Below are 24,923 nucleotides of genomic sequence, written 5' to 3' on the forward strand. Positions count from 1 at the left end.
CTCATACTGGCAAGAAAAGGTTATGGTCCCTGTTGACAGTGGGGATGTTATAACAGTCTGAACATGTGCTGGGCTCATTAGATGTCTCTTGATGGTGTTGGTCTTGATGGAGTCTCCAAGCTTACTCCACCTGAAAGATATATTTGGTAGGAGTCCAATAGCAGCCCTTTTTCAGCCTTTTTCAGCCAGGAGATATAAAGAGACATGACTTCATTGACTAAGCATGAGCGTAGATAGATGTTTCACCAAAGACCAATGAGACTGACTCAGATATTTGCTCTTGAACTGGGCTACAGAGATGTTTTCCTGGTGACAACCAATGACTGTGGATACTGTAACGAGAGGCCTAAGAGCAGAAAGGTTATTGTAGGAAGTTGGCTCTGTACATACTATTTCAAAGTAAGAAATAGTGTGCACTGAGTCCAAGGGTTCCCCTTAGAGGTAAGATAGTGGCAAAAGTAGATAACTCTAATGCTCTATATTGTGGTAGTGTGGTCGAGCAGTAGGCTTATCAGAGGGTAGTGTTAAGCATTTGTTGTACACACACAGGCAATAAATGAACACACACTCAAAGACTTACTCCAGGCCAATAGGTTTTATATATTGAAAAATGTATCTTCTTAGTTAATTTTAAGAACCACAGGTTCAAGATTTACAGTTAATACTTCACTAGATACTTTATGATCTTTGAATGAAAACAATATCATATACAGTCTTTGTAAAAATGGCAATAAGCTGTTTTCAAAGTGGACACTATGCAAAAATCAACAGTTCCTGGGGGAGGTAAGTAAAGGTTAGATTAGGAGGTAAGTAAAACACTTACAAGTCTCAGTTTTGGGGCATAGGCAGCCCACCGTTGGGGGTTCAAGGCAACCCCAAAGTTACCACACCAGCAGCTCAGGGCTGGTCAGGTGCAGAGGTCAAAGAGGTGCCCAAAACACATAGGCGCCTATGGAGAACATGGGTGTTCCAGTTCCAGTCTGCCAGCAGGTACGTACCTGCGTCCTCGGGGGACAGACCACAGGGGTTTTTTAGAGCACTGGGGGGACACAAGTAGGCACACAAAACACACCTTCAGCGGCACAGAGGCGGCCAGGTGCAGTGTGCAAAGCAGGTGTCAGGTTTTAGATAGGATTCAATGGAGGGACCAGGGGGTCACTCTAGCGGTGCAGGCAGGCACAGGGGGGGGGGGGCTTCTTGGGACAGCCACCACCTGGGCGAGGCAGAGGGTCGCCTGGGGGTCACTCCTGCACTGAGGTTCTGTTCCTTCAGGTTCTGGGGGCTGAGGGTGCAGTGCTGGTTCCAGGCGTCGGGTCCCTTGAACAGGCAGTCGCGGTCAGGGGGAGCCTCTGGATTCTCTCTGCAGGCGTCGCTGCGGGGGCCCAGGGGGTTGTCTCGGGCTACTCACAGGGTCACAGTCGCCGGGGAGTCCTCCCTGTGGTGTTTGTTCTCTGGATCTCGAGCCAGGGGGGTCGGGTGCAGAGTGGGAAGTCTCACGCTTCTGGCGGGAAATGTGAAGTCTTTAAAAGTTGCAGAAAAGTTGCAAGATTGTTGCTGTTTCTTGAGCAGAGCCGCTGCTCACAGGAGTTTCTTGGTCCTTAGGTTCAGGGCAGTCCTCTGAGGCTTCAGAGGTCGCTGGTCCCTGTTGGATGCGTCGCTGGGGCAAAAGCAGTTGTCATCTTCCGTTGTCTCTGCAGGTTTACAGGTCAGCAGTCCTCCTTAGTTCAGGTTGCAGGAATCAGATTTCCTGGGTTCTGGGGTGCCCCTAAATACTAGATTTAGGGGTGTGTTTAGGTCTGGGAGGCTACTGTCCTGGAGGGTGGCTACACCCTCTTTGTGTCTCCTCCCTGTCGGGAGGGGGGCACATCCCTATTCCTATTGTAACTAGAATATGTCTCTACCAGATATTTTGTTACCGAAGTTAAGTAACTTGTACATCCGAATGAGACTTCTAGTTGCAGATTCCTTACCTTAGAATAGATACCCAAGCAACGCAATCCTTGGAGGTGGGCTGAGAACCAAGATCATACTAGAAAGTCCTGCAGCACCGAACGACCAAAGTAGCCGTCCCGACGGACCGGACTGTCCAGGCAGTAGTGTTTGTCAGATATCCAGGACAGGAACTCCATTATGCTAAAGCAGTGGAAGCAGCAGTCGCTCTGGTGGAATGAGCGCTCAAGCCCTCAGGGTGTTGCTTCTTGGCCAAAGCGTAGCACATCTTGATGCGAAGAAGTACCCATCGAGAGATGGTATGTTTTTGCACCACCTTCCCTTTCTTCATACCCACATACCCGACAAAGAGTTGATAGTCCACCCGGAAATCTTTAGTACGATTAAGATAGAACACCAATGCACCTTTTGGTTCCAGACAGTGGAATCTCTCCTCCTCATGGGAAGGATGTGGGGTTGCGTAAAAAGTAGGCAGTGTGATGGACTGGCCTATATGAAAAGCCGTAACCACCTTAGGAAGGAAGGAAGCCTTAGTGCGCAACACCACTTTGTCAGGGTGCACGGACAAGTATGGAGGTTTGGACGAAAGAGCCTGAAGCTCACTCACCCTGCAAGCAGAAGTGATGGCAACAAGAAAGACAGTTTTAAAGGTGAGGAGCCGTAAGGGACAATCGTGCATCGGCTCAAAGGGAGTACACATTAAATAAGTAAGGACAAGATTGAGGTCCCACTGAGGCATGATAAATGGAGTGGGAGAAAATAAATGGGTGACACCTTTTAGGAATCTACTCACAATAGGAGATTTAAAGAGTGAGGGCTGATCAGGTAATCTAAAAAAAGGCCGAAATGACAGATAAATACCCTTTAACAGTGTCCAAAGCAGAGCCCTGCTGGGCCAAAGAAGAATGAACAAAAGAACCTCAGATCGAGGGCAGAGAGAGGATCAACAGATTTGTTGGTGCACCATGACACAAATTTATGCCAACAACAGGCATATACCGTTTTGGTGGAGGGACGCCTGGCTGCCAAGATAACATCACAAACTTTGGGTGGAAGATCAAAAATTGTCACCTGTTACTGCTCAATCTCCACACATGAAGGCTGAGATTGGACAGGTTAAGGTGGAGAACTGTGCCTTGCTGCGTTGACAGAAGATCCGCCCGAAAAGGCAGTTTGAGTGGAGGATTGATGGCCATACTCAAAAGCTCTAGATACCATCCTCTCCGTGCCCAGTCCGGAGCCACCAAGATGACTTGGGCCCGGTCGTTCCTGATCTTCTTGAGAACTCTGGGCAGAAGTGGTAGAGGCAGAAAGGCGTAAAGGAGGCCGGAGTTCCACTCAAAAGGAAAAGAGTCTCCGAGCGTGTGCCACCTTGGAAACTCCAACACACAAAACAGCTGACATTGCATGTTCTCTGTGGAGGGGAACAGATCTAACCAAGGCTCTCCACACTGTTGAAAGAGACTTTGCGCCACCTCCGTATGGAGACGCCATTTGTGATCGGCTGTGCATCGACGGCTGAGTTTGTCCGATCTGGCGTTGAGAGAACCCGCCAGTTGTTGATCCACCAGGGTACTGCCCTGATGTTCCAGCCATGTCCAAAGACACAGTGCCTCCTGACAAAGGGTCCAGGACCCTACTCCGCCCTGTTTGTTGGAGTACCACATGGCAGTAGTATTGTCCGTGAAGACCTGCACTACCTTCCATTGGAAAGAGGGAAGAAATTCTTTCAACACAAGCCTGATCGCCCGGAGCTCCAGAAGATTGATATGGAGCCCAGACTCCGCCAGAGGCCTCGGATCTCAGCCTCTCTCATGTGGCCGCCCCAACCAAGAAGCGATGCAACTGTCACAATACATAGATCTGGTTGGGGAATGGAGAGGGATCTGCCCTGGACCCAATCCAGATTCGAAAGCCACCACTGCAGGTCTTTCGCGGTCCCCTTCGAGATCTGGACCATGTCGGAGAGATTTCCCTGATGCTGCTCCCACTGGAACTTCAAGTCCCACTGCAGAGCCCACTTATGCCATCTCGCATGTGTCACTAGCAGGATGTAGGAGGCCATGAGGCCCAGCAGCCTCAGATTCAGTCTCACCTAAACCCAAGACAGAGGCTGAAAGATCGGAATCATAGCCTCAATATCTTGGACCCGCTTTTCGGGAGGATAAGCCCGAAACTGCACTGTGTCCAGAACAGCTCCCATGAAAGGGAGCATCTGAGAGGGAGTCAGGTGTGACTTTGGCACATTTACAGTGAACCCCAGCGTGTGCAGGAGGCTTGCCGTAGTCTGAAGGTGGAAGACGACTTTCTGGGGCGAGTCCGCCTTCAACAGCCAGTCGTCAAGGAAGGGGAAGACTGAGACCCTTAACCTGCGCAGATGAGCTGCAACCACCACCATCACTTTCGTGAACACCCGAGGGGCGCTGATAAGGCCGAAGGGGAGCACAGGAAACTGATAGTGCTTGTGACCTACCACGAATCGTAGGTAATGTCTGTGGGCAGGCAGGATGGGGATGTGGAAATAAGCATCCTGCAAGTCCAACGCTACCATCCAGTCTCCTGGGTCTAAGGCAGACAGAACCTGAGCCAGAGTGAGCATTTTTAATTTTTCCTTCTTGAGGAAGTAGTTGAGGTCCCAAAGGTCTAGCATAGGATGTAAGCCCTTGTCCTTTTTCGGCACCAGAAAGTAGCGGGAATAACAACCACGACCTATGTCTGGCACAGGGACCTTCTCTATAGCACCCTTGGCCAAGAGAGCCGCAACTTCCTTGCGGAGAAGTGCCAAATTATCGTATGGGAGTTGGCTGAGTGATGGAGGCATGGCCGGTGGGGCAGATTTAAAAGGGAGGGAGTAGCCCTTTCAAACGATCTTCAAAACCCACCTGTCCGTAGTGATGGATTCCCAGTAGGGCAGGTGATAGCGAATCCTGCCGCCAACTGGATGGGAGTGAGGGAATGGACTAGGGAGGGTTTGGAGGCTTCAACGGGGGCAGAGGTGGACTGGGCAGACCTCTGGTACCCTGTCCCACATCTATGTGGGATTCCGCATCCCGGGCCACGCAGCGGCTGAACAGCATGGGTGGCACGGTGGCTGGGCAGGGGATGCAACAGGGAGCCCCTTCCGTGGCCACAAAAGGGGCGAAAAGCTGACTGCTGGGGGCGAGGGGCAGAGGAAAGACCAAAGGACCAAGCTGTAGCCCGGGAATCCTTGAATCTTTCCAAGGCAGAGTCCGCTTTGTCTCCAAAGAGGTGGGAGCCATCAAAGGGCATGTCCATGAGGGACTGTTGGACAGCTCCCGAAAAACCAGAAGTACGCAACCATGCGTGGCATCTCAAGGCCACTGTCGTAGGAACCGATCTGCCCAGAGAGTCGGTCGTGTCCAGCCCACATCGGATTGTGAACTTCGCAGCATCTCTCCCATCGATGGCAGCTTGAGAAATAATAGCACGGGCCTCCTCCAGTATCTGCAGCAGGATTTGCGCAACTGTATCCCACAGAGAGTGGGTATAGCGGCCCAAAAGGCATGCGGTGTTCACAGACCGCAGCACGAGACTGGAGGGAGAAAACAACTTCTTCCCAAATTGTTCCAGCCTTTTTGATTCCCTATCTGGGGGTGCAGAGGAAAATGCCCCTGAGGAAGCCTGGATGTCAAGACTCTCAGGTGTGGGGTGATGAGACAGGAATTTAGGGTCGTTCGGAGCTGGCAGATGGCGGAGTGCGATAGTCCTATTCACAAGAGCCCCTGTGTTGGGTTTGAAGCAGGTACCCAAAAGGACATCGGTCAGGGCTTCACTGAAAGGTAAAAGGGGCTCAGAAGTGGAAGGCCCTGGCTGATGCACCTCCATCAGGAGGTTGGACCTGACCTCTACAGCAGGTAGCTCAAGGCCAAGAACCTCAGCCACCCTACTGACCATCATACCATAAGTCGCTCCCTCTGCAGTAGCCACGGTAGGAGAATACAGCATGCCAGCATCTGGAGAAGTGTCCAGTCCACTGCCTTCGCCCAATTCCTGTGCCCAGTCCAAAGATGGGTCATCCTGGTATTCATAAAGGTCCAGGGACCCCTCCAATCCTTCCCCGAATTCGTACCCATAGTAAAAAGGGTCCAAATCCGACCTGGGGTAAGTAGGCCCCATTGAAGACAGGGGCAGCGTCGGCTGCTGCCGCTCCGACTCCAAGTTGTCGGGGATAAGGATTGATTCGACATCGAAAGTGGGCACTACTGACGTCAGGAGCGTCAACAATCGACCCGGCGCCGGGGAAGGTGTCAGTGGTGCGACCAGCGCGGTGCGGATCCGGAGGGGACCTCGGTGGCCGGAGCCAAAGCCGCTGGCGCGGAACCCGAAGGCCCCTCAACCGAACCCCTTGGACCTGAAGGCACTGTATCGGGGTCAGTCCACCCAAAGATGAGGCGCATGGCCTCATATAATTCCTTAAGTTGGGCGGGGTCACTCCGGCTCCCGGAAACTAGGGGAAGCACGGAGCAGACCCAGAAGCAGGCTCCGAGGACGGAGGCCTTGTGCGTCGATGCTCCTCCCGCGCTGCGTCAGCTGAGCGACGGAGATGAAGTCGAAGTGGGATGAGACCGCTTCAACTTCTTCTTACCTGGACCTGAAGATTTTGAGGAAGACGGGTGGTGATGGCTCTACGAACGGTCTCGAAACCTTCCTCTCAAGCGAGGCCAGGACTTACGCAGAGTCGAGCACGACTTCGGGTTGTGGTTGCGCTCCAGACACCACAGACAAACCCGATGCAGATCGGTCACTGACATCAGGTGGTGACCGTCCTCGCACGGCTTGAACCCGGTCTTTAGGGACATCCTCGAAGCACCCAAAACTCACTTGAAAACTCGACAAAACGGTCGAAATCGCTCAACAAGAGACCAGGGTAGCTCTCTCCGGATCAGCGTGTGGCGCAGAAAGAAGAGAACTGACATCACTGCACTGAGGCAGCATCTATGTATTACTCCCGATGTCATCACGGCGATGAAGACGCCAATAACGCCCGCGGAGTCAACCGAGGCAACCTACCAAAGCGCAAGGGTATTGCTCGAAGAAAAATCTCTGGATCCAGTCTGATGCCTGGGGGAAATTCTAAGGTAAGTAATCTGCAACTAGAAGTCTCTATAAGATACTGTGAATATGTTTATTATAGCTGAGTTTAATGTGGCATTTGCATTATTGCAAATTATTGCTGGAGATGCAGAACATTATGTGTTTGGAGCTTAAACGAAGTTGAAGCTTACCTTTGCCATACTCAGAATTACGCTGTGATGTAACAGTGGTTCATTAAGTTTAATGCTATTGATTAACCTTATGTTTTCCTAGTAATACAATGTGAACCGTTAACCTTGATATTAACCCTATGTTTTCAGTGTGATTTTAAACATGAATTGCGTTCCTCACAGTACTAGAACAGTACGAGGATTAATCCATGAATATCTGGAGAATCTAACTTCCTGAGAGTTTGTTGTCATTATTGTTGCCTATGTAAATGTCTGAGTCGAGTGAGTCAGCATCTCATTAAGGTGAAACACTCAAGATATCCACTGAACGTCAAGGAACATCTAGGTAAGCTTAATGGAGGTGACGAGGGATTAATCTGGGATCACAGTTATAGAGAGTATAGGAGCTTCAAGGCTCTTATTTAATTACAGGCAATCCACAGCGTTTCTGAATATTCCTAGAGAGAGAGCCATCAAAAGCGGGAAAAGGGACCCTGACAGGTAAATCTAACTTGCACATCATAGTTTAAATGTAGAGTATACATGGGTTATGAGATATTAGTTATTCGACTGATGTGTAATTTATCACAGGAAAGAACAGCTCTTCAAGAACAGTCATTAGGCATCAGGATCCAGCCCTGCGACTCCAGTGTCTCTCTCCTTCTCTCATCCATCCCCTTTCCTCCGGATAGGAGGTGTAGGAAGTTGGCTCTGTATGTACTATTTCAAAGTAAGAAATAGCATGCACAGAGTCCAAGGGTTCCCCTTAGAGGTAAGATGGTGGCAAAAAGAGATAATTCTAATGCTCTATTTTGTGGTAGTGTGGTCGAGCAGTAGGCTTATCAGAGGGTAGTGTTAAGCATTTGTTGTACATACACACAGGCAATAAATGAGGAACACACACTCAGACAATTCCAGGCCAATAGGTTTTTATATAGAAAAATATATTTTCTTAGTTTATTTTAAGAACCACAGGTTCAAGATTTACAATCAATACTTTAAACGAAAGGTACTTCACTCAGGTATCATAGGAACTTTGAATCAGCAAAATAGCATGCACAGGTTTGGCAAAAATGGCAATAAGCTATTTTAAAACTAGACAGTGCAAATTTCAACAGTTCCTGGGGGAGGTAAGTATTGGTTAGTTTTGCAGGTAAGTAAACCACCTACAGGGTTCAAAGTTGGGTCCAAGGTAGCCCACCGTTGGGGGTTCAGGGCAACCCCAAAGTTACCACACCAGCAGCTCAGGGCCGGTCAGGTGCAGAGGTCAAAGTGGTGCCCAAAACGCATAGGCTTCAATGGAGAACGGGGTGCCCCGCTTCCAGTCTGCCAGCAGGTAAGTACCTGCGACTTCGGAGGGCAGACCAGTAGGGCACCGGGGGGGGGGGACACAAGTCAGCACAGAAAGTACACCCTCAGCGGCACGGGGCGGCCGGGTGCAGAGTGCAAACAGGCGTCAGGTTTGCAATAGGTTTCAATGGGAGACCTAGGGGTCTCTTCAGCGAAGCAGGCAGGCAAGGGGGGGGCTCCTCGGGGTATCCACCACCTGGGCAAGGGAGAGGGCCACCTGGGGGTCACTTTTGCACTGGAGGTCAGATCCTTCAGGTCCTGGGGGCTGCGGGTGCAGTGTCTTTACCAGGCGTCGGGTTCTCTGAAGCAGGCAGTCGCGGTCAAGGGGAGCCTCAGGATTCCCTCTGCAGGCGTCGCTGGGGGGGGGCTCAGAGGGGTCAACTCTGGCTACTCACAGGGTCACAGTCGCCGGGGAGTCCTCCCTGTAGTGTTGTTTCTCCGCAGGTCTAGCCGGGGGCGTCGGGTGCAGAGAGGAAAGTCTCACGTTTCCGGCGGGAAACGTGGAGTCTCTTTAAAGTTGTTTCTTTGTTGCAAGTTTTGGTTTCTTTGGAACAGGGCCGCTGTCCTCAGGAGTTCTTGGTCCTTTTAGATGCAGGGTAGTCCTCTGAGGCTTCAGAGGTCGCTGGACCCTGGGGAGCGCGTCGCTGTTGCACTTTCTCTTGAAGTGGGGAGACAGGCCGGTAGAGCTGGGGCCAAAGCAGTTGGTGTCTCCGTCTTCTCTGCGGGGCTTCAGGTCAGCAGTCCTTCTTCGTCTTAGGTTGCAGGAATCTAGTTTTTTAGGTCCTGGGGTGCCCCTAAATACTAAATTTAGGGGTGTGTTTAGGTCTGGGAGGGCAGTAGCCAATGGCTACTGTCCTTGAGGGTGGCTACACCCTCTTTGTGCCTCCTCCCTGAGGGGAGGGGGGCACATCCCTATTCCTATTGAGGGAATCCTCCAAAATCAAGATGGAGGATTTCTAAAGGCAGGGGTCACCTCAGCTCAGGACACCTTAGGGGCTGTCCTGACTGGTGGGTGACTCCTCCTTGTTTTTCTCATTATCTCCCCTGGACTTGCCGCCAAAAGTGGGGACTGTGTCCAGGGGGTGGGCATCTCCACTAGCTGGAGTGCCCTGGGGCATTGTAACATGAAGCCTGAGCCTTTGAGGTCTGCTAGGTGTTATAGTTCCTGCAGGGGGGAGGTGTGAAGCACCTCCACCCAGAGCAGGCTTTTGTTTCTGTCCTCAGAGAGCACAAAGGCCCTCACCACATGGGGTCAGAAACCTGTCTCTCAGCAGCAGGCTGGCACAGACTAGATGCCCTCTGTGTGCATTTTTTAATAAATCCAACACTGACATCAGTGTGGGTTTATTATTCTGAGAAGTTTGATACCAAACTTCCCAGTATTCAGTGTAGCCATTATGGAGCTGTGGAGTTCGTTTTTGACAAACTCCCAGACCATATACTTAATATGGCCACAACTGTACTTACAATGTCTAAGAATAGACTTAGACAATGTAGGGGCATATTGCTCATGCAGCTATGCCCTCACCTGTGGTATAGTGCACCCTGCCTTAGGGCTGTAAGGCCTGCTAGAGGGGGGACTTATCTATGCCACAACTGACTTGCCCCCAGCCCTACCGGCCTGTCTCATGCTTCAAAGACCCTCAAAGTGAAAAGAGACGCATTCTACAGGACCAACAACCCCTGAAAAGCCTCCAGGAGACTGCCTGCATCACCGAGGACCGAGAACTCCCATGGGCAGTGGCTCTGCCCAACCAGAAGAAATGACATCCATCTTTAAATGGACTTCCACCTCACTCCAGAAGTGTGAGTCCCCACTACTCTGCACCTGATGCTCCTGGCCCGTGTCCAGAGGAACCAACTACCCAGAGAGGACCCCCAGGTTACTCCGATGACGTGTCCACCCTGGGCTGACATCTCTGCACCCCCACGACGACACCTGTAGAGGGAATCCTGAGGTACCCCCCTGACCGCGACTGCCAGGGACAAAGATATCCGACGCGTGGAAGAAGCACTTCACCCGCAGCCCCCGGGCCCGTGAGAAACTGACAACTGGGGCAGCAATGACCAGCAGGCAGCCCTCACCTTTGCCCAGTCGGAGGCTTGCCAGAGAGGCCCCTCTGTGCTCTGCCTGCAGCGCCTAAGTGACCTCCAGGTCCATCCATAGAGTACTATTGAGAACCCGACACACTGTTTGCACACTGCACCCAGCCGCTCCTGTGCTGCTGAGGGTGTGGTTTGTGAGCCTACTTGGGGCCCCTCCAGTACTCGTCCAAACCCCCTGGTCTGCCTTCCGACAATGCAGATATTTACCTGCCAGCAGACTGGAACTGGAGTATCCCCTAACTCCATAGGCCCCCAGGTTATTTTGGCTCCTGTTTGACCTCTGCACCTGACTGGCCCTGTTTTGCTGGTGCTGGGGTTACCTTGAACCCCCAACGGTGGACTACCTATACCCCTGAGATTGAAGCCGTAAGTGTGGTACTAACCTCTGAAACTGTACTGTACTTATCTCCCCCAGGAACTGTTGAAAATTGCACTTTGTCCGCTTTTAAAATAGGCTTTTGCCATTATAATGAAAACTGTGTAAAATATTGAATCTATTCAAGGTCTCAACTATTACTATGCAAAGTACCTTTCATTTAATGTACTTACCTGCTAAATGAATCTTGTGGTTCTAAAAATAAATTAACAAAGTAATATTTTTCTATATAAAAACCTATTGGCCTGGAGTAAAGTCATTGAGTGTGTGTTTCTTCTATTGCTTGTGTGTGTACAACAAATGCTTAACACTACCCTCTGCTAAGCCTAACTCCTCGACCACACTGCCACAAATAGAGTATTAGTGTTATCTATTATTGCCTCTTTCAAACCTGTTGGGGAATCCCTGGACTCTGTGCACACTATATCTAATTTTGATATAGTATATTCAGAGCCAGCTTCCTACACCAGGTACTTACCACTGCTCTCCAGGTCAGTCAGTTATTCACCTTTTGGGGTTCCTAGTTCTTGCAGCTTCCCGCTAACAACTCTGCATCCTTGGGTGGGTACTGTATCTCACATTCCACTTTCTTAGTATATGGTTTGGTCCTCCCCTCCGGCCCTTACTATTTTCACTAAGTATTGCCAATGCTTGTTGGTTCTATGCTAATTTGTGATTGCTATTGTGTATATAACTAGTGTGTACTTACCTCCAGTTGGGGGGGAGGGGACTGCCTATAAGTTTATCTAGTGTTGTGTTACCATAATAAAGTGCCTTTATTTTTAGACCACTGTGTGGTTCTTTTATGTGTAGTAAGTGCTGTGTGATTATAATGGTACTAAGTCATGGCTGCTCATCCACAGCTACCTCTAGAGAGCTTCAAAGGCTCAGCCATCTTGTTACAGTGCCCCAGAGCACTCCAGCTAGTGTAGATTTCCTGCCCCCCGGACAAAGCCCTACTTTTGGCATCAAGTTTGTCGGTAAACTTGGGAAAAACCCAGAGGTGTCCAGAGCTGAGGTGACCCAGCTCCTTGCAAACTCCTCCATCTTAGTTTGGAGGACAGGGACCAATAGGGTTAGGTCAGAGTCCCCCTCCCAAAGGTAGTTGGACACAAGAAGCATATAGAAACCCTCAGGGACAGTAGTCATTGGCTACTGCCTCCTGACCCCTGTAATGCCCCAAAATCCAGGATTTAGGGGCTCCCCTGAACCTAGCTCATCAGATTCCTGGCGACCTTACAAGAATAAAGCTGAAACCCCAGCAGAGAAGAATTAAGACACAAACTGAATTGGACCCAGCCCTACCTGCCTGTCTCCAGCTTCAAATGCCCTGCAAAAAGAAGGCGACACATCCAACAGGACCAGCAACCTCTGAATAGCCTCCAGAGGACTGCCTGCACCACAGAAGACCAAGAACTCCCGTGGACAAGCGGCCCTGTTCATGAAGAAACTCCAAGGACTCCAGAGCTCCCCGAATCAGCGAGTCCTGTCCACTCTGCACCCAACGCCACAGCATGTGTCCAGGCGGCCACACTGACTAGAGCTGGTCCCCAGGCCATTCTGAGCAAGTGCCCACCCTGGGTTGACCCGTCCTGTCCTCCATGATGATGTCTTCAGCCTGAATCTAAAGGCCCCCTCTGACCACAACATAACCGGACGAAGATTCTCAACGCCAAAAGGTACCACTGGACCCGCAGCCCCCTGGCCTTGGGGAATCCGACCTTCGGTGCAGCAACATCTAGTAGGACCCCCCCTTCTTCTCCAGCGTTTGGTTTCCTAGAGCTGACCCCCTTGACTCACCTGCAGCATCTTTGTGGCCCCCGGGGTTCCCCTATAGGAAAGCATTGGGAGCCAGATGCTGTGTTTGCACCCTGCACCCAGCTGCCTCCACACAGCTGAGGGTGTGTGTTTGATGCTGACTGGTGCCCTCCCCCCAGGTGCTCCTCTAAACCCACCAGGTCTGCCCCCGAAGATGTGGGTACTTACCTGCAAGCAGGCCTCTTTCCGAGTGCCCCCAGTCTCCTTAGGAGCCCATGTTAAATCGACCACAACTTTGACCTCAGCACCCGGCCGGCCCCTTGTTGCTGGTAGTGGGTGTTTGGAGTTAACTTGAACTCCAACCTGTGAACATCCTAACCCCTGGAGACTGGAACTGTAAGTCTTGTACTTACCTTTAAATCATACTAACGTTTCTTCCCCCCAGGACCGTTTCTGACTATTGCACTGTCAACTTCTAAAACAGATTATTGCTATTTACTGAAAAAACGTATAACTTGCCAATTCTAAACAAAGTGGTATTGATACATGTGTTGGGTACTTACTTGCAAATGTACTTACCTGCAACTTGAATCTTGTGGTTCTAGAAATGAAGTAACAAAACATATTTTTGCTATATATTTTGCCAGCCTGCCACAGAGATGAGTTTCTGACCCAATGTGGTGAAACCATTTGTGCACTCTGAGGCCAGAAACAAAGCCTGCACTGGGTGGAGCTGCTTCACACCTCCCCCCTGCAGGAACTGTAACACCTAGCAGCGAGCCTCAAAGGCTCAGGGTTCGTGTTACAATCCCCAGGGCACTCCAGCTAGTAGAGATGCCCCCCCCCCCCGGGACACAGGCCCCACTTTTAGCGGCAAGTCCGGAGGAGATAATGAGAAAAACAAGGAGTCACCCACCAGTCAGGACAGCCCCTAAGGTGTCCTGAGCTGAGGTGAGAATCCAGAGGCTCCCCCTGACCGCGACTGCCTGGTAACAAAGAACCCGACACCTGGAAGAAGCACTGCAACCGCAGCCCCAGGAACAAGAGAAACCGACTACCGGTGCAGGAGTGACCAGCAGGCGGCCTTCATCGTTGCCCAGTTGGTGGCTGGCCTGAGAAGCCCCCTTGTGCCCTGCCTGACCCCCGGCTCTCTCCATTGATTCCTACCTAAAACCCGACACCTACTTTGCACACAGCACCCGGCTGCCCCTATGCTGCCGAGGGTGTATTTTGTGTGCCTGTTTGTGACCCGCCCCCAGTGCTCTACAAAACCCCCCGGTCTGCTCCCCCGAGGACGCAGGTACTTACCTGCTAGCAAACTGGAACCGGAGCACCCCTAGTCTCCATAGGCGCCTATGTTATTTGGGCCCTACTTTGACCTCTGCACCTGACCGACCCTGTGTTGCTGGTGCTCGGTGTTTGGGGTTGACTTGAACCCCCAACGGTGGGCTGCCTATGCCCAGGAGACTGAACTTGCAAGTGCTTTACTTACCTGATAAACTCACTTGTACTTAACTCCCCCAGGAATTGTTGATTTTTGCACTGTGTCCTGTTTTAAAATAGCTTATTGCCATTTTTGCCAAAACTGTGTACCTTACTGTTTTATTTCAAAGTTCCATACTTACCTATGCCAAGTACCTTACAATTTTTGTATTTACTTGAATTCTAAATCCTGTGGTTCTAAAAAAAATAATTAAGAAAATAATGTTTTTCTATATAAAAACCTAATGGCCTGGAGTTAAGTCTTTGAGTGTGTGTTCTCATGTATTGCCTGTGTGTGTACAACAAATGCTTAATACTACCCTCTGATAAGCCTACTGCTCGATCACACTACCACAAAATAGAGCATTAGTATTATTTATTATTGCCACTATCAACCTCTAAGGGGAACCCTTGGACTCTGTGCAACACTATCTCTCACTTTGAGATAGTATATACAGTCAACTTCCTACAGTTTCTGTATTCAGGTGATTTGAGTTGAGGCGAATATTCAATTAAGTAAGAGGTAAGATAGTGGCAAATTTAGATAATTCTAATGCTTTATTTTGCGGTAGTGTGGTCGAGCAGTAGGCTTATCAGAGGGTAGTGGTAAGGAAATGCCTCCTGGCATGGTTACCCCCTGACTTTTTGCCTTTGCTGATGCTAAGTTTTGATTGAAAGTGTGCTGGGACCCTGCTAACCAGGCCCCAGCACCAGTGCTCTTTCCCGAACTGTACCTTTGCTTCCACAATTGGCACAGACCTGGCACTCCGATAAGTCCCTTGTAATTGCTACCCCTGGTACCAAGGCCCTGATGCCAGGGAAGGTCTGTAAGGGCTGAAGCATGTATTATGCCACCCTGGAGACCCCTCACTAAAGTCTGGGGGTAACCATGCCACGGAGGCAGTTCCTTACACCAGGGGTCACATAAAAGAGTTCAGCATACTGTTGTAGGACTTGCCCAAAGTCAGCTTGCTGTTGGGAAGAGAGGGTGTCTGAATACACCACACCATCTACTGTCCCATCCTTAGGGTCAGTTGAGAGGAGGTCAGGGAGAGGTTCACTCTCTGCTTCCGGATCATCATCAGTAACCATCAACATGGTTATAGCTGCCCTGTCATTATAGAGCTTAAGGTGGTTAACATGGATCACCCACTTGGGTGTCCTGCTAGTGGCCCAGGTCCACCAAGTAAGTTACCGGACTCTTTTTCTCAGGCACTGGGTAAGGGCCACTCCCTCTATCTTGAAGTGCCCTGGGAGCCACAGGTTCCAGAACCCAGATTTTCTGTCCTGGTTGGAATTCAACCATTGCAGCCTTTTGGTCATACCACAACCTCTGGAGTTTTTAGCAGGCCTCAAGGTTTTTGGATGGCTTTTCGATGTACTCAGAAATTCTTAGGCAGAGGCCAAGCACATAGTCCACCACATCTTGTTAAGGTTCATGGAGAGGTCTCTTCCAGTCTTCTTTTACAAGTGCTAGAGGTCCCCTTGCAGGATGGCCAAACAGAAGCTCAAAAGGGGAAAACCCTACTCCCTTCTGTGGCACCTCTCTGTAATCGAAAAGCAGGCATGGCAGGAGGACATCCCATCTCCTTTTGAGTTTTTCAGGGAGACCCATGATCATGCCCTTCAATATCTTGTTAAATCTTTCCACAAGACCATTGGTTTGTGGATGATAAGGTGTGGTGAACTTATAAGTCACCCCACACTCATTCCACATATGTTTGAGGTAAGCTGACATGAAGTTGGTACCTCTGTCAGAAATCACCTCCTTAGGGAAACCCACTCTGGTAAAGATACCAATTAGGGCATTGGCTACTGCAGGGGCAGTGGTTAACCTAAGGGGAATTGCTTCAGGGTACGTGGTAGCATGATCCACTACCACCAGTAGGTATTGGTTCCCTCAGGCTGTGGGAGGTTCAAAAGTCCACAGCAACCCTTTCAAAGGGGACCCCCACCTCTGGAAGTGGAATGAGGGTGACCTTTTGATGGGCACCTGTCTTGCCACTTGCTTGACAGGTGACACAGGAGCTACAACACTCCCTTATCTTTTGGGACATATTGGGCCAATAGAAATGGTTCACTAATCTATCCCATGTCTTTCTTTGTCCCAAATGCCCAGCTAGGGGAATGTCATGGGCCAAAGTGAGGAAAAATTATCTAAACTCCTGAGGCACTACCACTCTCCTAGTGGCACCAAGTTTGAGATTTCTTTCCTCAGTATAAAAGAGTCAATCTTCCCAATAGACCCTGTGTGTCCACTGACATCTCCTTTTTTCCGATCAGCAGCTTGCTGTCTCAGGCCTTCAAGAGTGGGACAAGTCTTTTGTCCCTGGCAGAGCTGTTCCCTTGATGGTCCCCTTTGCGCAAGAGCTCTACCTGGTAGGGCTCCAGCTCCAAAGACTCAGTTCCCTCAGGGGGCAGGACATCTTACTGGGAAGAGAGATCCTGTTTCTTTTGCTGCACAGAGGCTGGTCCCCTAGTACCTCTTACCTTTTCTCTTGGAAGGTTGGGCCATTATTCCAGGCTCCAACACTTCTTTTTCACCCTGTGCTCTTGTTTTCATAGACACCAGTTCATGGATACCCAGTATGGCTGCATGGGTTTTGAGTTCTACCGCAGCATGACTCCAAATCATTTTCTAGCAAATATTCTACTGGGATTGCAGAAGAGACCACTACCTGTTTCAGGCCAGTAACCCCTCCGTATTCTAAAGTCACCATTACAATTCAATGGGCCTTAATGTAATTGTCAAAATTGGTGACTGGATATATTTGCCCAGCAAAATACTGTCATGGGGAAACCAGTTTGTCTATCACCATGGTGACACTGGCACCTGTATCCCTCAGGGCTTCTACCGTTGTCCAATGTATCAAGAGCAGCTGCCTATATTTTTGCATTTTAGGCAGCCAGGCAGCTAGTGTGGCTATATCCACCCCACTCTCTGAGACTTAAGTAGCTTCAGTGTGAACCCTGATTTACTCTGGGCACACTGTTGATCCCACCTGGAGACTGGCTATTCCAGTGCTAACTGGAGTAGAAGTTGTGGGACGTTTCAAGGGACAGGCCTTGTCTCTATTTTGGTGTCCATGCTGTCTACAGGCCTTCTTGGGATCAAAGTTTTTACCCTTGTACCCATTTGTGGACTGTGAAGAGACGTGGGGCCCACTCTCCTAAGCAGGTTTTCGGGGCCCTTGTGAAGACTCTTTGTTTTTGTCCTTGGATGTCTCACCACCCTTCCCCTGGGGAGGCTTTGTGACTCCTTTCTTTTGGTCACTCCCTGTGAAAGTCTTGGTCACCCTTGTCTTGACCCAGTGGTCTGCCTTCTTTCCCAATTCTTGAGGAGAAATTGGACCTAGGTCTACCAGATGCTGATGCAACTTATCTTTGAAACAGTTACTTAACAGATGTTCTTTCATATATAAATTATACAGCCCATCATAGTCATGCACTTCACTGCCAGTTATCTAACCATCTAGTGTTTTGACTAAGTAGTCAACAAAATCAACCTAGGACTGGCTCGAGGTTTTGTGAGCCCCCCTGAACCTAATTCTGTACTCCTCAGTTGGGAATCCAAAGCCCTCAATCAGGGTAGCCTTCATGAGGTCATAGGATTCTGCATCTTTATCAGAAAGTGTGAGGAGTCTATCCCTACAATTACCAGTGAAGAGTTCCCAAAGGAGATCTTCCAGTGAGATCTGTTTAGTTTTTTGGTTGAACAAGCCCTCTCAAAAGATGTGAACCATTTGGTGATATCATCACCTTCTTCATATTTAGTTACAATCCCTTTGGGGAGTTTTAGGATGTCGGTATTCTCTCTGACCCTATTTATATTGCTGCCACCATTTATGGGTGCTAAACCCATTTCTGCTCTCTCCCTTTCCATAGCTAGGAGCTTTTTCTCCAAAGCTAATCTTTTGGCCATCCTTGCTAAAAGGATGTCCTCCTCATTGAGGCTGTCCTCAATGTTCCCAGAGGGATTGGACTACCCTGTGGAAGAACCAGAATCTCCTAGTCTGATTTGTGGAGACAGGGGTCTTGGAACACTGGTCTCCCTAGTTAGGGTAGGGGGGGGAGTTCACCTCCTGATCCCAAACTTCTTCCTCATCTGGGGAGGGTCTTCCCCCTTCAGTAGGATGGTGCCTACTGTACTCTGCCAAGAGCTCCTGGAGCTTGACCTTGGTAGGGTTAGACCCAGTTTTAATCTTTCTTAGCTTACAGAGGGACGTGAGCTCTGTCATCCCTAGATGCAGGTGAGGGGTGAGGTTGAGTTCCATCACCATATTCTTTGAGCTACTCATTATGTCTCTAAAAGTTTGGATTACTTTTTAAGAAACTAAAAACTACTTCTAGTACTTACATCCTAACTTTTATAAAACTTTTAAACTTGAAAAAGAGATGCTAACAGGGACTTACACAAGGCCCTAGCAGGACTTTTAAAAATTTGGAAAAATAGCCAGAATTCAAAAATCTATTTTCTAACAACAATTCTGGAATTTAGTTGTGTGATTAGGTATTGGCTGAGTAGTCCAGCAAATGCAAAGTTTATGATCCCACCGCTAATCCACTAATGTAGGAAGCTGGCTCTGTATATACTATATCAAAATGAGATATAGGCCCTCATTACAACTTCAGCGGTTGAAATCTAAAGTAAGAAATAGTGTGCACAGAGTCCAAGGGTTCCCCTCTTAGAGGTAAGATAGTGCCAAAAAGAGATAATTCTAATGCTCTATTTTGTGGTAGTGTGGTTGAGCAGTAGGCTTATCAGAGGGTAGTGTTAAGCATTTGTTGTACACACACAGCCAGTAAATGAGGAACACACACTCAGACTTACTCCAGGCTGTAGGAAGTTGGCTCTGTATGTGCTATTTCAAAGTAAGAAATAGCATGCACAGAGTCCAAGAGTTCCCCTTAGAGGTAAGATAGTGGCAAAAAGAGATAATTCTAATACTCTATTTTGTGGTAGTGGGGTCGAGCAGTAGGCTTATCAGAGGGTAGTGTTAAGCATTTGTTGTACACACACAGGCAATAAATGAGGATCACACACTTAAAGACAATTCCAGGCCAATAGGTTTTTATATAGAAAAATATATTTTCTTAGTTTATTTTAAGAACCACAGGTTCAAGATTTACAAACAATACTTTAAATGAAAGGTATTTCACTCAGGCATCTTAGGAACTTTGAATAATCACAATAGCATGCACAGTTTTGGCAAAAATGGCAATAAGTTATTTTAAAAGTGGACACAGTGCAAAAATCAACAGTTCCTGGGGGAGGTAAGTATTGTTAAATTCACAGGTAAGTAAAGCATTTACAGGGTTCAAAGTTGGGTCCAAGGTAGCCCACCGTTGGGGGTTCAAGGCAACCCCAAAGTTACCACACCAGCAGCTCAGGTCCGGTCAGGTGCAGAGGTAAAAGTGGTGCCAAAAACACATAGGGGGTTATTCTAACTTTGGAGGAGTGTTAATCCGTCCCAAAAGTGACGGTAAAGTGACGGATATACCACCAGCCGTATTACGAGTTCCATAGGATATAATGGACTCGTAATACGGCTGGTGGTAAATCCGTCACTTTTCTGTCACTTTTGGGACGGATTAACACCTCCTCCAAAGTTAGAATAACCCCCATAGTCTTCAACAGAAATAGGGGTGCCCCGGTTCCAGTCCACCAGCAGGTAAGTACCCGCGACTTCGGAGGGCAGACCAGGGGGGTTTTGTAGGGCACCTGAAGGGGGGGGGCGGGGGGACACCGGGGTGGTAGACACAAGCAGGCACAGAAAGTACACCCTCAACGGCACAGGGGCGGCCGGGTGCAGAGTACAAACAGGTGTCGGGTTTTAAATAGGTTTCAATGGGGAGACCCGGGGGGTCTCTTCAGCAATGCAGGCAGGCACACACCGGGGGGCGGCTCCTCGGGGTAGCCACCACCTGGGCTAGGAAGAGGGTCGTCTGGGGGTCGCTCCTGCACTGGAGTCTGGTTCCTTCACGTCCTGGGGGCTGCGGGTGCAGTGTGTTTCCCAGGCGTTGGGTTCCTTGAAGCAGGCAGTCGCGGTCACGGGGAGCCTCTGGATTCCCTCTGCAGGCGTCGCTGTGGGGGCTCAGGGGGGTAAACTCTGGCTACTCACGGGCTCGCAGTCGCCGGGGAGTCCTCCCTGTGGTGTTAGTTTTCCGCAGGTCGAGCCGGGGGCGTCGGGTGTCGAGTGGAAAGTCTCACGCTTCCGGCGGGAAACGTGTGGTCTTTAAAAGTTGCTTCTTTGTTGCAAAGTTGCAATTTATTTGGAACAGGGCTGCTGTCCTCGGGAGTTTCTTGGTCCTTTTAGATGCAGGGTACTCCTCTGAGGCTTCAGAGGTCGCTGGTCCCTGGGGATGCGTCGCTGTTGCAGTTTTTCTTGAAGTGGGGAGATAGGGAGGTAGGGCTGGGGCCAAAGCAGTTGGTGTCTCCGTTTTCTCTGCAGGGCTTCAGGTCAGCAGTCCTTCTTCATCTTCAGGTTGCAGGAATCTAGTTTCCTAGGTTCTGGGGAGCCCCTAAATACTGAATTTAGGGGTGTGTTTAGGTCTGGGAGGGCAGTAGTCAATGGCTACTGTCCTTGAGGGTGGCTACACCCTCTTAGTGCCTCCTCCCGGAGGGGAGGGGGGCACATCCCTATTCCCATTGGGGGAATCCTCCAAAACCAAGATGGAGGATTTCTAAAGGCAGGGTCACCTCAGCTCATGGCACCTAAGGTGCTGTCCTGACTGGTGGGTGACTCCTCCTTGTTTTTCTCATTATCTCCTCCAGCATTGCAGCCAAAAGTGGGGGCAGAGGCCGGAGGGGCAGACATCTCCACTAGCTGGGATGCCCTGGGGCACAGTAACAAAAGGGGTGAGCCTTTGAGGCTCACCGCCAGGTGTTACAGTTCCTGTAGGGGGAGGTGAGAAGCATCTCCACCCAGTGCAGGGTTTGTTCCTGGCCACAGAGTGACAAAGGCACTCACCCCATGTGGCCAGAAACCCGTCTGGTTGTGGCAGGTTGGCAGGAACTGGTCAGCCTAGCACTGGTATTTAGATTGGTATACAGGGGGCATCTCTAAGATGCCCTATGTGTGCATTCTTCAATAATTCCCACACTAGCATGAGTGTGAATTTATTGTGCTGGGAAGTTTGATACCAATCTTCCCAGATTTCAGTGTAGCCATTATGGAATGGTGGAGTTAGTGTTTAACAAACTCCCAGACCATATACTCTTTATGGCTACCCTGCACTTAAAATGTCCAAGGTTTGGCTTAGACACTGTAGGGGCATAGTGCTCATGCACCTATGCCCTCACCTGTGGTATAGTGCACCATGCATTAGGGCTGTAAGGCCTGCTAGAGGGGTGACTTACCTATGCCACAGGCAGTGGGTTGTGGGCAAGGCACTCTGAGGAGAGCGCCATGTTGACTTAGTCATTTTCTCCCCACCAGCACACACAAGCTGTGAGGCAGTGTGCATGTGCTGAGTGAGGGGTCCCCAGGGTGGCATAATACATGCTGCGGCCCTTAGCGACCTCCCCTGGCATCAGGGCCCTTGGTACCAGGGTTACCAGTTACAAGGGACTTATCTGTGTGCCCGGGCTGAGCCAATTGTGGCCAATTGTGGGAAAAAGGTACAGTTTAGGGCAAGAACACTGGTGCTGGGGTCTGGTTAGCAATCACAACTAGCATCAACAAAAGGTTAGGGGGTAACCATGCCAAGGGAGGCATTTCCCTACAATGTCTTTCTGAATTTTTGTAATATTTTGGTACAGATGTAATGATTTTAAAACTTGTATATATTTTGAAGTCCCGAAGAAGACCTTTGTGGGACTAAACGTGTTGGCTTCAGTCAAAAGAAGCTTTTAAGAAGAAGATGAATAACTGAAAATGTTTTAAAAACCATATGGAAGAATCATGTGATGATGTGCATATCAATGCTTTATTGATTTGATAAGGAGTATAACTAAGAATTCACAATTTTAATAAGTTGAGTGCTGAGTCATTTATGTTATTCTCACTATTGAAGATTTTGTCCCATCTGGGAGAATATGGTGACTGGTTTCCAAGACTCATGCACCAAATTATGTCTTCTATCAAAATTTGTGTTCACTAGTGTTTTAAGTGCAAAAAGACTTGCCTCCGCCATCTCTGTGTAAGCATTTTGACAATGTTGTTGAGAAACTGAAAATAATTCAACTGATTCATCCATGAGGGATGGGAAATGGACAAGATCCGGAATCTGCAATAAGAGGTATACATTAGAAAGCTTAATTTGCTAGAAAACTCTTCTACATTTGGATTCTTCTATCAAAATATCAATGTGCTGAAGTCAAATTTTATGATGCCTGCAGACCTACACAAAAGTAAATAAATGTTGAAAGAGTCATACAATACCTATTAAGTCGTATAGCAACCAGCACTGGCATATTTAAAGTCTATTTTGGTGTATTGTAGGGAATATAGTTACCTCCGTCATCAAGATTAACCCTCTATTAAACACGACGAGAAGTCGATCTTCATCAGATTCCAATAATATTCTGAAGGCACTGTGAAACAGACAAACCAGGAAATAAATTTCACACACAATCTGGTGTATGGGCTTGATTCACAAAATGTCTAACACACCAAAATTGAAAATAATTGAGCAAAGATCAAGTTACTTACCTTTGATAACACCGTTTCATGTATCTTTCTCCTTCCAAGCCCCCAGACGCAGAGCATAGAACAAATGATCTGACTAGTGTCCCTAAACCTAACTTGAGGTCTTTTCATATAGCAAAAAGGCCGCTTCACAGAAGACGATGGTGTGAAGGCAGTGAGGATCTGCAATTAGATACAGTATACACAAAAAGAGTGTTACCTAAGGTAAGCAAATTGTTCTTCTGAAGGACACTTCTATCCACAGATTCCTCACCTTTAGAAGAGGTCCCACAGAAATACTTCTGAAAGACAGAGTGTCTGGGGAGAGATCTGAGACCAGAACGTCTGGCTCCTTTCCAAGCATAAAATTCCATTCCTAACTCACATAACCTGGATTTGTGGACCTAGTAGAATTTTAAAAGTGTAGGTTGTATTGACTACTGTAGAAATTCCACCAGCATGGCAAAAAACTTGTATTTGTAGGTTTAGGGCAAGGGAAGGACATTTTCACGTGAATAGGTAAACAAGCTTGCAAAACTGGTGAGCAAACACAAACACTGCAGCTTTTGGGACATTGCAAGTAATTTTCCAACCTGAAATGCATGCAAAATTCCTCCTGGAGGGGGTAATAGAGCTTTCCGGGTGGGGATGCAGTAGGAGTACCCTTCTTTTTCAATAGAAAACAGTTCTCTCTACAGGGTAAAATACACGTAAAAGGTACATTAGTAAAAAATCATACTTTCATCAGATTTGCCCAGGCAGAATTTTCCACTGAAAAGAAAAAAATAATGTGTCATATTGTTACATACTGGAGTATTGCAAGTAATTTATTTCCTTCTGTACTCTTGGTATCATTTTTGAAACTGAAATGGTAGAAACTACCTCCCAACATGCAGTAATCCTAAGGACACAAACATTTAGCTTTTAAACAGTGAGCTTTGTGAATGACACCCCACATGATAAATGAAATACATTCAACTACTAGAATCATTTACTTCTGAATCATTTTCTTCTAGCCATGGACACTTTTTTCGTTTTTTGGGGGTACTGGTCAATATGATCACAACATGAGCAGTAACTTTAAAAATATAATGGTTAAAAAGATCAATTAAGGAATAAACTACTCAATTATATTAATGCCTCCTCTCATTCTTCTTACAACTGCAAAATCTGAGGAAACATGCCCTCTTTTCAATAATACTGCAATATTATGCCAGAGATCATTCATGTGTGGCACTTGAGCGCTTGCCAGCCCAAGCTTCATTGCATTTACAGTAGATGTTATTTTTCGCAGAATTAGATTTTTTTAGTCACATTTAGACCAGGAATTGACAACAGAGAAACAAATGCACAATCTAAACAAAATTTGACAATAACCCATACGACTGGGCCTTCTCACTCTATCTTCGCCCCCTCTATATGTATAACCATGACAGAAGAGTACTTTGACACCCTTCATGACCATTTTAGGATCACAAAGTGCCAAAGGTGGCTCTGCGATCATCCAAGGGAAGTAATTACCCACGATCTACCTTTGCATGATTTTCGCCTTTTTATCCCAACTACTGAACTAAAACGAACAGTGTTTCAGTAGTTACATGAGAACCCAAAAGGATAACTTCCAGGATTATCTAAAATGCTGGAACTTCTACAAAAGTCATTCTGACGACCATCATTGAAAAAAAGACATAAAACTCATGAAAGATGATTGCAATACATGTGCTAGAAGAAAGACTGATCATCTTACTTCTGGAAAACATGGTCTAAGGTGCTCCATATCTCTTCCACAGTGTCCACTAGTCACCACTTGCAAACAAATGGGCAAACAGAGCGAGTGAATCAGACCATCAAACACTATCTGCGATTCTATCTGAGGAGGCTCCAGAGTCCTGAGTAACTCTTCTTTGCCTCGCAGAAATAGCTTACAACAAATCCTACTGCAGGAACCTGTCTCAGTTTATGGTGTACATCTAAGGTGTGGCACCCAATACTGAGTCTAGGTAACCCTTAGTGATAGTGTTTAGGTGTCCAGATAGCAAACACTCT

The 24,923-nt window shown here is 48.3% G+C and overlaps 1 protein-coding gene across 2 annotated transcripts in view; it reads right to left on the bottom strand.

Annotated features, from left to right (window-relative positions):
• USP34 (ubiquitin specific peptidase 34) overlaps window positions 1-24,923 on the bottom strand; it is a 1,940,069-nt gene that overhangs the window by 356,613 nt on the left and 1,558,533 nt on the right. For both annotated transcript variants that reach the window (XM_069234398.1, XM_069234397.1), the window contains one exon: window positions 22,705-22,783. In XM_069234398.1, coding sequence (XP_069090499.1) covers window positions 22,705-22,783 — 79 coding nt within the window. The remainder of the gene's footprint in view (window positions 1-22,704; window positions 22,784-24,923) is intronic.

Source organism: Pleurodeles waltl, chromosome 5 (assembly GCF_031143425.1).
Source record: "Pleurodeles waltl isolate 20211129_DDA chromosome 5, aPleWal1.hap1.20221129, whole genome shotgun sequence".
Lineage (NCBI taxonomy): Eukaryota > Metazoa > Chordata > Amphibia > Caudata > Salamandridae > Pleurodeles > Pleurodeles waltl.